The sequence below is a fragment of the Hyperolius riggenbachi genome, chromosome 4, assembly GCF_040937935.1.
Source record: "Hyperolius riggenbachi isolate aHypRig1 chromosome 4, aHypRig1.pri, whole genome shotgun sequence".
Lineage (NCBI taxonomy): Eukaryota > Metazoa > Chordata > Amphibia > Anura > Hyperoliidae > Hyperolius > Hyperolius riggenbachi.
Genome location: NC_090649.1, coordinates 488,222,770 through 488,236,694, shown reverse-complemented (window position 1 = coordinate 488,236,694; position 13,925 = coordinate 488,222,770). Strand labels below are relative to the sequence as shown.

Genomic DNA, 13,925 nt, shown 5'->3' with positions numbered 1-13,925 from the left:
CCGCCTCTCAGATCTCGCTGCTGAGGACTGTAGTGAAGCGGCGCAGTTGTACACGTGCGAGATCTGAAAGGCAGAGAAGGAAGTAACTAGGATACGAGGGCGGGGCCAGAAGGGTGAAAGAGGCGTGTTTTATGGGCGAGAGCTGACCAATCCACTTAGGGAGAGTTGACCAAGCCAACCAGTCAATCGCCTACATAGCACCAATTTATGATTTTTTATTTTTATATTTTTATTTGGTGTGCGTTGGAAGAGGGATAGAGATAGATATATTATATGTATATTTTTTTAAGGGTTTTTTTATTATTTTTTTTACAGAACAAGGAACATGTTGCTTGAATATAATCAATATAATCTCAACTTTGGAACACAACTCGTAAGCACCCTGTAACTTTCTAGCGTAATTGTCATTATAGGAAACAATAGAAAGCTCACACCCAGACTGCAGTGCATTGCAGATGGGGCAGATGACAGCCAATCTCTGCTGTTTTTATCATTCCTTCTGCATAGACTTGTATGACTGAACCAAAGCAGGATTACAATAGAGTCTTTGCACATCCAGCAAAAACAATGAGCTTGTGAAGTAACTACATGAATCACACTAGAGAACACAAAGCTGCTTCTCTCTCTACATTTCTCCCCCTTGTACTGGCAGGCAGGATACAGAAGCTGGGACAGGAGCGCCCTCTGCTGCCTTCTCTATTATTACACAGGTAATCTGCAGCCACTTGTGTACTGAAACCAGAACAGGAGACTCCCAGCTGCTCATCTCTCAAGCAGATCTTTCACCTGTACAGTGCACACTGGGCCTCTCCTATTCATTTATCTGGAAGAATGATTGTTCTTCAACACTGTTGTATAGGAAAGATTATTGTTTAGTATTTATATAGCGCTGACATTTTCCACAGCGCTGTACAGAGTATAGTGTCTTGTCACTTAGCTCACAATCTAATCCCTACCATAGTCCTAGTCTATTATTTGTATTATTATTATTATTATGTATTTGTATAGCACTGGCATCTTCTGCAGCACTTTACAATGTACATAGTCATGTCACTGACTGTCCTCAGAGGAGCTCACAATCTAATCCTACCATAGTCATAGTCTAATGTCCTACCATATTATTATTATGTATTTATATAGCACTGACATCTTCTGCAGCACATTACAGAGTACATAGTCATGTCACTGACTGTCCTCAGAGGAGCTCACAATCTAATCCTACCATAGTCATAGTTTAATGTCCTACCATATTATTATTATGTCTTTATATAGCACTGACATCTTCTGCAGCACATTACAGAGTACATAGTCATGTCACTTGCTGTCCTCAGAGGAGCTTGCACTCGAATCCCTACCATAGTCATAGTCTAATGTCCTCCCATATTATTATTATTATTATGTATTATTATCTAATGCAATACTTTACAGAGTACATAGTCATGTCACTGACTGTCCCTTAGAGGGGTTCACAATCTAATCCTTACCATAGTCATAGTCTAATATCCTACCATATTATTATTATGTATTTATATAGCACTGACATCTTCTGCAGCACATTACAGAGTACATAGTCATGTCACTGACTGTCCTCAGAGGAGCTCACAATCTAATCCTACCATAGTCATAGTATAATATCCTACCATATTATTATTATGTATTTATATAGCACTGACATCTTCTGCAGCACATTACAGAGTACATAGTCATGTCACTGACTGTCCTCAGAGGAGCTCACAATCTAATCCCCACCATAGTCATAGTATAATATCCTACCATAATATTATTATGTATTTATATAGCACTGACATCTTCTGCAGCACATTACAGAGTACATAGTCATGTCACTGACTGCCCTCAGAGGAGCTCACAATCTAATCCTACCATAGTCATAGTCTAATGTCCTACCATATTATTATTATGTATTTATATAGCACTGACATCTTCTGCAGCACATTACAGAGTACATAGTCATGTCACTGACTGTCCTCAGAGGAGCTCACAATCTAATCCTACCATAGTCATAGTCTAATAACCTACCATATTCATATTCTGTTGCTATTTAGCTTCCTCCAAAGCCCCCCCTGCGCGCTGTGAGACCCCATAAAACACAGCCGCGCTGTCGACACGCAGCGTGTCACAGTGGGCTGTGTTTCTCTAATGCCAGTCTCTGCTCTCCCCCGCCTCCTGAATCGCTCCGGTCCCCGCCCACGTCCCTTCCCTCGCCGCTGATTGGAGGGAAGGGACGTGGGCGGGACTGGAGCAATTCAAGTGGCGGGGGAGCAGCCGAGACTGACATTAGTGGGTAAACACAGCTGCATAGCGCGGCTATGATTAATGGGGTCTGACAGCGCGCAGGGGGGGGGCTTTGGGGGAAGCTAAATAGCAACAGAGGCTGGGCTCTATAGGCAGACTCAGCCTCTGTATTGGGATTGCGTTGTAAGAACGCCGCCTCAGGTTCTCTTTAAAGAGACTCCGTAACAAAAATTGCATCCTGTTTTTTATCATCCTACAAGTTCCAAAAGCTATTCTAATGTGTTCTGGCTTATTGCAGCACTTTCTACTATCACAGTCTCTGTAATAAATCAATGTATCTTTCCCTTGTCAGACTTGTCAGCCTGTGTCTGGAAGGCTGCCAAGTTCTTCAGTGTTGTGGTTCTGCTATGAATTCCCCCTTCCAGGCCCCTCTATGCACACTGCCTGTGTATTATTTAGATTAGAGCAGCTTCTCTCTTATCTTTTACAAGCTGGATAAATCGTCCTCTGAGCTGGCTGGGCTTTCACATACTGAAGAATTACAGACAAGGGCAAAGCTGTTTGCAGGAGAAAAAAGAGCAGCCTGAAACTTCAGTGGATGAGAACTGCAGGGGGAAAGAAACACACAAATGATCTCTTGAGATTCAAAAGGAAGGGTGTATACAGCCTGCTTGTGTATGGATGTATTTTCTATGTGTGAACATGCTGTACATCAACCTACTTCCTGTTTTGGTGGCCATTTTGTTTGTTTATAAACAAACTTTTTAAAACTGTTTTTAACCACTTTTAATGCGGCGAGGAGCGGCGAAATTGTGACAGAGGGTAATAGGAGATGTCCCCTAACGCACTGGTATGTTTACTTTTGTGCGATTTTAACAATACAGATTCTCTTTAAGACTTTGTACTCTGCAGAAATTTATTACTCTACATAGGTCCTTTTTACGAAAATGTGTGTTAAAGGGGAACTTCAGCCTAAACAAACATACTGTCATTGTTACATTAGTTATGTTAATTAAAATAGATAGGAAATATAATCTCTTACCTACCCTGTTTTAAAGCAGAATGCATTTCTTCTTTGCGCTAAAAAATTATTTACAGCATATTATATACAACCAGCATTTTTTTTTACTAGAACAGCATTCAAAGGGTTACACACAGGACTTTAAAGTTCAGTGCAGAGAAATCTGGACACATCTGCAATTGTAGATAATGTTATTTTGTGTTTACTTAATTGTATCAAGTCAGGAATGTGACACATTCTCTGACTGTGCAGAAGCTCCTGGACACAGACAGAAACTCAAAGCATTTCTGCCTTCAATACAGCATGCATAAAATCAGTTATGAATAAAATGCAAAGGCAGCTCTCAAAGCAAAAAAACTGTACTTTTGGGAACTTGTAATTTCTAAATGAATACTAATACTTATGCACAAATGTAAATATGATAACTGTATGGCATATAAAGAGTAGGAAAACATGTTTTTATTGAATATTATGTCAGGGTTTTATACCGCTTTAAAAGAACAGGCTAATGTTTGTGATTTCATTGGGGCAGCCATCTTTTTGGTTGAAAGGATGTGACAGGGAGCATTAAACACAGTTCCAACTGTCCAGTGTCCTTATCACCCCTCCCAGTTGTTAGGCAACGAGAACAACAACATCAGAAATCCCATCATTCTTTGCACAGTATCAGGGGAAAAATGCCCAGGCAGCTTTCTTTGATGGGGTGGAGCTTAGCTTCTGTGCAGCTAAAAATTAGGCTTCGGTAAAAAAAAAAAAAAAACAACTTCTCATGCTGTGAAACTGTTAAAGAAACACCAAGCCTTTTCAGTGCTACTGAGCAGATTTTTAGTCTGGAGGTTCACTTTAAGGATGTTACTATGCATGGCTGCTGTACGTGTTCGGAGAGGATGCATGAAGTGGACAGAGCACGTGCCCTGCTCTGACTTATCCTGAGAAGCGGAATACTAGGGACCATGGAGGGAAGGCCAGAGAAAATGAGGATCCACACAGTTTCTGTGGACACTATGGAAGCCCCAGGTATGCTTAACTTTTGCCATTTGGGGTTTCTCCAGGTACTCAAAGCAGAACAATACAGGTACATCTGCTATGTCAGCTGTTGACGTCAGTCACATCTACAGGGTCTCACTAGGGTCAAAATGGTACTTACTGCACATTGTTATGAGATTGTATTACTTTGAATTGGGAAATTATGGTTTAAAGTATGAAAAACATAACTGCACACACATACCTGGAAAACAGTCTTTACCTAAACTGAAAGCTCCCTGTATTTTGATTGATTGTTAAATTCAAACCTGACAGCAGACTATGCCATGATAAAAACTTGATGACTGTTGTAGCTCTAGAAACATTGAAGGTGGATAGAGTGGGAACTGGGGCTAAAAGGGCAGGACCCTCAGAAAGAAGATGATTGCTTAGTCATTTTCTGAAATGACACGATGGACAGGTGATTAACCTACAAATCTCTGGTCACTTACTGCTGTCATTAAAATAACGATCCCATGCAGAACAAACCTTTCTGTGCTTTGGTTAATTTTAAAGGCATCCATTCTTTTAAAGGGCCCCTGATATGTAACATGATGAGATAAACGTGTATGTACAGAAACATTCCAGCATATAACTAGACTGTGTTCATTTGTTGTTATATTTCTCACTGAAAGGGTTAAACATTCAGGTATGCAAATAATAGTTTCTCTTTGGTCAGAAAAAAAAAGTTTGCTTTCTTAAAACAGAAATAATTTGCGATAATTCAGGTTGGAGTGAGCTTGAGATGTCTCCCAGTGCATCACTGCTGAATATATGCAAATTAACCATTATTACCCTTAGAAGCTAAACACGCCTCCAGAACTGCTGGAATGCAATGATGTGTCAGCTTGTTAATTTGTACAGAGCCAGAATAATCCAACATGCATACAGACTGTTTTGGATTGTTTGATCCTCATCAGTGCATGGCATGGATTAGTTTGGCTCTATGGAGTAGGGCTTGTAACACTGAGAGGTACAGACTAACCAGCAAGCTCATGGTGACCCAGAACTCATTGGAGTGTGTAAGGGACTGCAATGGTCCTAAAAGCCCCCTTACTAAGATGTTAAGAAAAACAAAAGTTTGCTTTCTTAAAACAGAAAGAATCTGCGACCTAGTCAAACTACAGCTAACTCTCAATGATAACTAATTACAGCCATAAAACTGGTCCCTGGAATAAGCTTTTAGGTTCAGGGAATAGATGAAAAAAAGGTCAAAAGTTCATAAACTGTAGCTTTCAGACACTTATGGCCCATACTCATGGGCAACTTTTTGGGGCTGTCACTAGCACACGGGAGCGTGTGCGCGACAGTTCGGCGACAGCTCGTCGCCAGGTCCCTCCGCGTACACACGCGGAAGAGGGATTACTGAAGCGACGGAAGCTGTCGCCGACGTTCCTCCCCCTCGCCAGAAGCGCCATGGATTTCCTATTATGTTGCTGTCGTTAGTCCACATACTCACGCGGACTAGCGACAGTTGCGGCGGCAACTGTCGCCGGGCGATTGACCGCGGCAATCGCCTGGTGACAGCAGCGACGAGCGACGGTTCAGGGTGCGCGCCTGTGTTGCGCCTCATACTCACGGGAAACACGCGCGCGCCTCGTGTTGCGGCGACAATTGTAGCCCGTGAGTATGGGCCATAAAAGCTGAGACATTAAATCATTAAACCTACTCTTTTAGCTTTTAAAGAGAAAATAAAACTAGGGGATTCTTAAAAAATGCCATATTAAGGAGTAGGGGATAGATACAACTTATTATTTCATCAGTTCATTTTCAGTTCAGGTTTGCTGTAAAGCAAATAATTTATAATAAATAATGAATTGTATAGGTAATACAGCTAAGAAATAAAACATTAGTAGCAAAGAAAATAGTCCCATATTGTTTTTCAATACAGGTAGAGTTAAGAAACTTCAGTTGTTATCTATGCAAAAGAGCTTCTCTGAGCTCTTTGACCCAACTTGTTTCGAAAACAGTCCTGTTTTCTAAAGCACTTGTACATCAAAGAAGCAGTGAGAAACAGCTTCAGATAAGGTGTTACAGCAGGGAAGTTCAAATGTTCATTAGCACTGCTCCGTTTTCATAGTTTAAAAGACAGTGTGTGGTTTGTAAACCGCAAATATGACAGTATGATGCAATGTTATTTAAAAAAAAAGCTATTTAACTTAAAATAAAAATAGACTCTTTTCTTTCCTACTAATGTTCTATTCATTATCCGTACTACACATACAATTCATTATACTGTATCATAAGTTGTTGTTTTTTTCAATTCAGTGTCACTTTAATAATTAGAAGTAAAATATAGAAGTAAATATTTGAAAAAGAAATTTTGCCACGTCAGTTTTTTATTTTCCAGTCATGATCCCTTCCTTCGCTGGAAGCGCGGAATTCCCCGATTCGAGAGACGCGGTTTATAATGTGTACATATTTATACGGAGCTTAGCACGTCTGCCTCTTATTTGACCTCGTAGATAGAATTGCCATTCATGCAGCTTTGGCCCCGGGCGTACAAACCGCGTGGAGTACATTGAGGCTCTCATTCCATAAGGCTCTCCGCCTAATCTATGTGAATGTACCAGCTGCCTCCCCCTCCCCCCCCCCCCCCCCCTCACCCAGCCTGTCACAACGTATGCAGATCATTCATAATTGCTGAGTGAAAGAGCCGGGATTACGCCAATGCCTCGCCGCCGCCGCGCGGGAAAACAATTAAACATCTTCAGGATATCACAACAGATTTCGCACTTTTGTCATGGAAATTCGGCGTCACGTGAGAACAATGCACCAGGTTTAAACTCGCAACAAAAACACAACTTACACACGTTTCCGGTGTTGTCAAAACTTGTCAGGATGTCAGAAACATTCAGATCTCCGGTGTGGTGCCTGCAATAAAAAAAAATTGCATTTAGTTACTTTTGTTTTTTATTTTGGTACACTGGGACTGATAGAAAGGTAACGTGAACCTGTGATGACATTGAGACTATTGCAAAGGGCATGGAGCCTATGGATGATGCAGCACACCTTCAGGCCTGGAACCCACTACAAGCCGCAAATCGCTATCGCAATCGCTAGTGTTTTTAATTAGCAATTTCATGAGCGATTTTGGTAGCGATCTTAAAAAGTTTAAGCTTTTTGCCAGTGATTATGATAGCGATTTGCGATTTTAATTCTGATTGGTTGTTTCAAATTATTATTTTTTTTTATAGTTTTCAGTAATTTGAAATCGCGCTGTAGCAATTCATGAGTGATTTGCCAGCGCTTCAATACTTTACATAGAAGAGCAAATGCTCCCAAAATGCTGCATGTCCTGCAATTGCGATTTGCCTAATCGCAATCGCCTTAGTGATATCTGTCCCTTCCATTTACATTGGCAGAGCGTTTAGGGAAATCGCTAGTGATTGAAAGCGATCCCTAAATGCTAACAAAAAGGGCTCCAGTGGGTTCCAGGCCTTAGCCTGAAGAGAAATGCCTCACCCAAAAGTAGACAGACCCACTTTAAGGTTAAAGGGAACCTGAACCGAGTAAAAATATTTAATACAAATACATGATGTACCTGCAAATTATTATTTAGTACTTATATAGCACCAACATCTTCCGCAGCACTGTACGGAGTATATTGTCTTGTCACTTAACCGTCCTTCAGAGGGGCTCCTAATCTAATACCTTCCATAGTCACATGACTATGTATGTAGTGTGTAGTGCATGTATCGTAGTCTAGGGCCAATTTAGCGGAAGCCAATTAACTTATCTGTATGTTTTTAGGATGTGGGAGGAAACCGGATTGCCCGGAGGAAACCCACACAGACACGGGGAGAACATATAAACTCCTTGCAGATGTTGAACTGGGGACCCAGCGTTGCAAGGCGAGAGTGCCAACCACTACGCCACCTTGCTGTCAGGGTAGTTTCACACTGGGGCGGTCCACACCGCAGGGCAATGAAAGTCTATGGGGACTTTCATACTACCGTGTAACGGTAATTCTTTCATACTATGTGGTTTTCGCCACATCCCCAATGCTCGGATAGACCTACACTACCGTGCGGTTATACGGTGAGCTGCGGCGTACTGTAGCGGTCCGAAAGTCATGTAAGTCTACAGCGACGCAGGGATGTAAAAGGGGTTGGAGGAGGTGCGTCGCATGTGCAGAAGCGTATTTTTTACAATACGCTTCAGTGTACTTCCGTGTTTCCGAAACAGGAAGTGACCACAAGCGAGCGTCACTTCCTGTTTGGGTCTTGGCCAGCAAGGGATTACCACATACTAACGCAGTAATCCACAACAGCCTGGGCCCCAGCCGGTTGTCTGAAACTGGCCTCAGTTCCTCTCAGAAGCTCAGTAATTCCTTCTAGTTCTGACAAGATTTTGTCAGAACTGAAATATTGCTGTCAGTTATATATCAGCAGCTGTCAGGTACAACTGACTGTGCAAGGTAATGTCCATGTTTCCCTATGGCTCAAGTGGGTGATTTTACAGTAACAGTGTGCTGACCAGGAAGCTGTTGTGGAGTAATGCCCATTTTCATAATGGAGGACAGAAAATTCCAGTGAGCACAGTAGATAAATGGGACGCAGGAGAGGAGAAAGAGATTGATGAGCAGACTACACACGAGGTAAGTATGACCTGTGTATTGTTATTCTGACTTAATTTTCAGGTGGTCAGGTTGGTACCAGGGCCGGTTCTACACTTTGTGCTGCCTGAGGCAAACTTGTGAGGATGTGCCCCCCGATTTGGAATGATCGTACAGCACCTGACAAATTTACTCTGCTTCAGTTAATGTTCTCACATGACATGCTGCAGCTCAACACACTAGCACACTGGCTGGCTGTGAGTCTTGTTCTCTTCCTACTCTGACTGCATGCTGTTAGCGTAAACACATTGCAAAATGCTGCCCCTCTAATCACTGCCGCCTGATGCAAATGTTTCACCTTGCCTCATGAAAGAACCGGCCTTAGTTGGTACTTTGGTTCATATTTTATGGCAGTGTCCAAAAGACCTATGTAATCCAGTAAGGTATTATGTCTGGTTTTCTGTAATTGTTTGAAGTGAATGTCCTGTTCTGACTCCAAATGTACAGATCTGCTAATACCGTGTAAACTCTATGTATGATGTCCATTTTTCAAATATCAATAAAAAACAAAGTTAAAAAAAAAATAGGGCGATTGCTGTATCTTAAGGGTGAGGTGGGGGCTGTCAGTCACAAGGGTAAATCTGCTGTTGTGAGCTACGTCTTTGACTTTAGGTTGATGGATGGTGGATAGAGACTTTCTCGCTTGGGAACTGGATGTCTTGGGATAGAACGATAATCTATATGAACTCTAAATAATAACCCTGTATTGCTGTCAGCGTGGTGTTTTTAGGATGAGTCCATCTCTTCATGGGGGATTCTCAGGGATTTATTTATTTTCAAAAGCGCTTAGTGTATAGCAGTTGCTCTGTTCAACTGCCAAACAACTGTGTAGCGAGCAGGGAAGCTGGCCAGCATCATTGTTTAAATCCTTTTTAGGGAATATCTTTATAAAGAATAAAAGACTTGCTGAGAATCCCCTACGAAGAGATGGACTAGTCCAAAACCTGTCGGTAATGTCAGATTTCTACTACCTACTGTAAGTGACAGCAACATAGGAGAAAAGTAATTTATGGCTCATTTTACTCTGGGAGAAATGTACTTCTTATTTATGTTTACACATATTTTAAATTTTACAATTTTTCACCATAGTGCCCCTTTAATTGTCTAAAGCAATCATCTTTTTGGTTTGCTTCAAGTTCCAGATCGCTCCGGCCGTTGCAGAAACGGCACAGAGTGAATTGTGAATACATTTACAGTTGTTCCAGTTATGCAATGTGACGTAAATCTTGTTGTGTGCCAAGTACTTTCTGTCTGCTATTCCAAAACAATCTGATTCCAGAGCAGCTTATGACCCAGCCTAAAAATAGACATCCGAAATTCCAAGCTGGCAAAGGCAAACGTGTGAATATTTCATTCTGGACTTCCACCACTAGAGGGGGTGAGAACCAACAGAGATGTATGCAAGGCACAAGGCACAAGCAGGACAGAACAACTGTATCGAAAAATCGTTAATGCAGACCTGAACTTAGAACTTTCTCTCTGCTCTAAAACATAAGCAACAGCATAATAACAAGCAGGCCTAGATTTACCTCACAGCAGCCTATAGGCACAGATGTCCTGGCACCTTAGACTTTGCCCTCATAAACATACAAACCCCTACCAAAGCAAGTGTGCTGGCCAACCCCGCTGTCACTTCTCTCTTACTTCCCTTGCCCATCATAGGTAGCTACAGGTGTCCCTTAGTATTAGGTAGCCAGAAGTTCCCTCAATAATAAGTAGCTAGAGGCACCCCCGGCTGAGGGGGGTTTTGGTCAGTGAAATGCTGGGGCCGGGTGAGTAACCTCTCATATAAAGTGGACCCAAATTAAAAAAACAAGATTTCAGAAATAAAATCTATTATCTAACTTATAATAATAAATAGCAGCCTTTTTTCAGCTGCATGATGACAAATCCTAACTATTTTACATTTATTGGAGGAACCCCTTCCTTCCTTTTTTATATTGCCAGGACAGAATCCGGCAGACTGATGGAGGAGATAAAAAACAAAACACAGGCTGCTACTGATGATGTCACAGGGGAGTTGATCTCAGCTTGTGTGAGATTTCACATAGACCACGCCCCTGTGAGGGAGGGTAGCTGATGACAAACACACCCATGATCTAAAACCTCCTACTAAGCTCAGAAGTAATGGCTGCCACCTGTATAACCCTAGCTATGAAAAGAGAAGGATGAAAAGCATGCACTGAAATGCTCATAGGCTTGAAGGAGTGTTTATTTATCTTTGTATGTGTCAGAGTGGTGCAACTAAATATTTTGAATTTTGGTTTGGGTCCACTCTAATTTACACTCTCACATAGGGAAGGAGGGTGGGAGGCACTAAGGGAGGGGAGTGGGCCCCCTTTCCATCACCGGGCACCTGTAGGCTCGTGTCTACAGTGCCTTATGGTAGATCCAGCCCTGATAACAATTAAACATTTCTTTGCTACAGCAGATACAAATCCTGCAGTGTGTCTACTTCCTGCTTTTATGGAAGCAGACATAGGGTTAACATTCTGTGTTTACAATTAGCTGCTCTGCCATGGCAGCCAGCTGACACAGCTAAGAAATCAAATTACAGTTGTGATGAGTCACAGATGAGGGTGAATAAGACAGGCTAAACTCTCTAAATACATACAGGGTGCATTTCTCTGTTTTCATTTTGTTCTGTGCAAGAGTTCAGGTCCACATTAATACTGATAGGAAAAAAAGGCGCCGAGGCGCTGCGTTTTGCACTGCCACGATTCTGCTATTCTGCCGTGATCCATAGAGATTAGATTTTGGTGGGTTTTTGCGGTGAGAGGGAAAAAATGAGCAGAAACATATTCTGACTTGCCAAACGGCGGAAAAATCACATGGGGATTGCTTTGCTATTTACCTGCGATCCTCTACAAAGTCTAGGAGCTCAATTGTACAACAAATGCAGCAGGACGGCGATTGCGATCGGGAGGAAACGGATCGCAGCAATGGAAACACTCGCTGCAGTTTACACTCGTTTAATACCCAGTGTTTTGCGATCCACAAGCGATCGGAATTGGACCGCAAAACGCTAATGGTGGAGACATAACTATGCGTGGAACTACTAATGGTACGTACACACTTGCGATAATCGTTTACAAGGAACGATAGTTACCAGACGAACAATATTGAAACGATTGGAATGCAACAATGGGATGCAGCAATCATCATACACATATTAACGATCTCATTCTCGCAGAAAAGAACGATCAGAGGGAAATGTTGTATACATATTTATGAAAAATTAAAAAAAAAACAATCAAACATGGGGTTACAATAGATAAGAATATATGATAGTTAACTTGCAAACAAAGTTTGTTTGAAAGTTATAACCAGGGCTGCTCAAATCCGATCCGGATGCTACTCGGATAGTAGCAATCTGGAGTTCTCCCAGTAATGCATTGCGGCCTGGGATTATTCTTACCTATCATGACGTCTTCTTCGTCCGTCCCTCGGCGCCTCCCACGATGCGCTCCAATCCGGCGTCACGTGACTATACACTTCCTCCTTCAACCCGGAAGGAGGAAGTGTTTTTAGTCACGTGATGCCGGATTGGAGCGCATCGTGGGAGGCAACGAGGGACGGACTTGGCCTTAAAGCTGCAGTGGCTTATTTAGTAAAAAATGGCCTGGTCACTAGGGGGGTTTAACACCGCGGTTCTTAAGTGGTTAAAGCAGACTTGAACTCAGAACTTCCTCTCGGATCTCAAAAGATGAGCAACAGCGTAATAATCTTTAAAGAAAAAACATTCTTTGTTACAGCTGATATAAATCCTGCAATAAATATGCAGTGTGTCTACTTCCTGCTTTCATGGAAGCAGCCATAGGGTTAACTTCCTGTGTTTTTACAAATTAGCTGCTCTGCTGAGGTGACACAGCTGAGAGATCAAATTACAGTTGTGATTGGTGACAGATAAGGAGGAAATTAGACAGGCTAAACTCTCTAAATACATACAGGATGCATTTCTCTGTTTTCCTTTTGTCCCATGCAAGACAGTTCAGGTCCACTTTAAAGGGAACTCAAAGTGAGAGGGATATGGAGGCTGCCATATTTATTTCCTTGTAAACAATACCAGTTCCCTGGCAGCCCTGCTGATCTTCTGGCATAAGTAGTGTCTGAGTAAAAACCCTGGAACTAGCATATGGCTAACCCAGTAAAACCTGAGTCAGCTGAGTCAGAGTACCTGATCTGCTGCATGCTGATTCGGGGTCTATGGCTAAAAGCATTAAGCCCAATCTACACGATACAATTCTTTGTGCGATTCAATTACGATTCTATTTACGATCCAGTTAAATCCAACAGGTCCGATCAGGATTCGATTCAATTCGATTAGCCATTGCAAAACAATGGCAAATCGATTTGAATTGAATCGAATTCTGATCGGACATGTCGGATTTAATCGGATCGTAAATAGAATCGTAATCGAATCGCACAAAGAATCGTATCGTGTAGATGGGGCTTTAGACACACAGGATCATGAGGACTGCCAGGCAACTGGTATTGTTTAAAGTGGATCCGAGAAAACTTTTACTCATTGCATAATTGTGTTCCTTTCATATAGTTTATAGGGCATTCCTCAAGTCAAATACTTTTTTTTAATACGCTAATTCCCTATAAACTAAACAAGCCTCGCCCACAGCTTCTCCAGTGCCTAGGCACTCAGACCCATGTAGCTTATGGGAGCTAAGTCTGGGCAGGAGGAGGAGGAGGGGTTACTAGCCAGAGATTTCAGAGGCTGAGGGAAGGAGAAGAGGGGAGTGAAGTTTTCACAGGCTGAGGGCTGGAGATGCAGTGCAGCTTGCTTGTGTAATGATGACAAGCAGAACATGGCTGCTCTCATTGTATCACAGGAATAAATAATTATAAACTGTTGAAGCTGTTTGCAGCTAGATTTGCTGTCTAAACTTTAGATAAGATATATAGACAAGTTACTTGTTATAGTTCGTTTTTCATCTCGGATCCGCTTTTTAAAAAGAAATAAATATGGCATCCTCTCAGGTTCCCATTAAATATACT

General features: G+C 41.9%; 1 protein-coding gene across 2 annotated transcripts in view; it reads right to left on the bottom strand.

The window, feature by feature from the left end:
• CAMKMT (calmodulin-lysine N-methyltransferase) overlaps positions 1-13,925 on the bottom strand; it is a 594,578-nt gene that overhangs the window by 558,346 nt on the left and 22,307 nt on the right. For both annotated transcript variants that reach the window (XM_068233025.1, XM_068233024.1), the window contains exon 3: positions 7,107-7,171. In XM_068233025.1, coding sequence (XP_068089126.1) covers positions 7,107-7,171 — 65 coding nt within the window. The remainder of the gene's footprint in view (positions 1-7,106; positions 7,172-13,925) is intronic.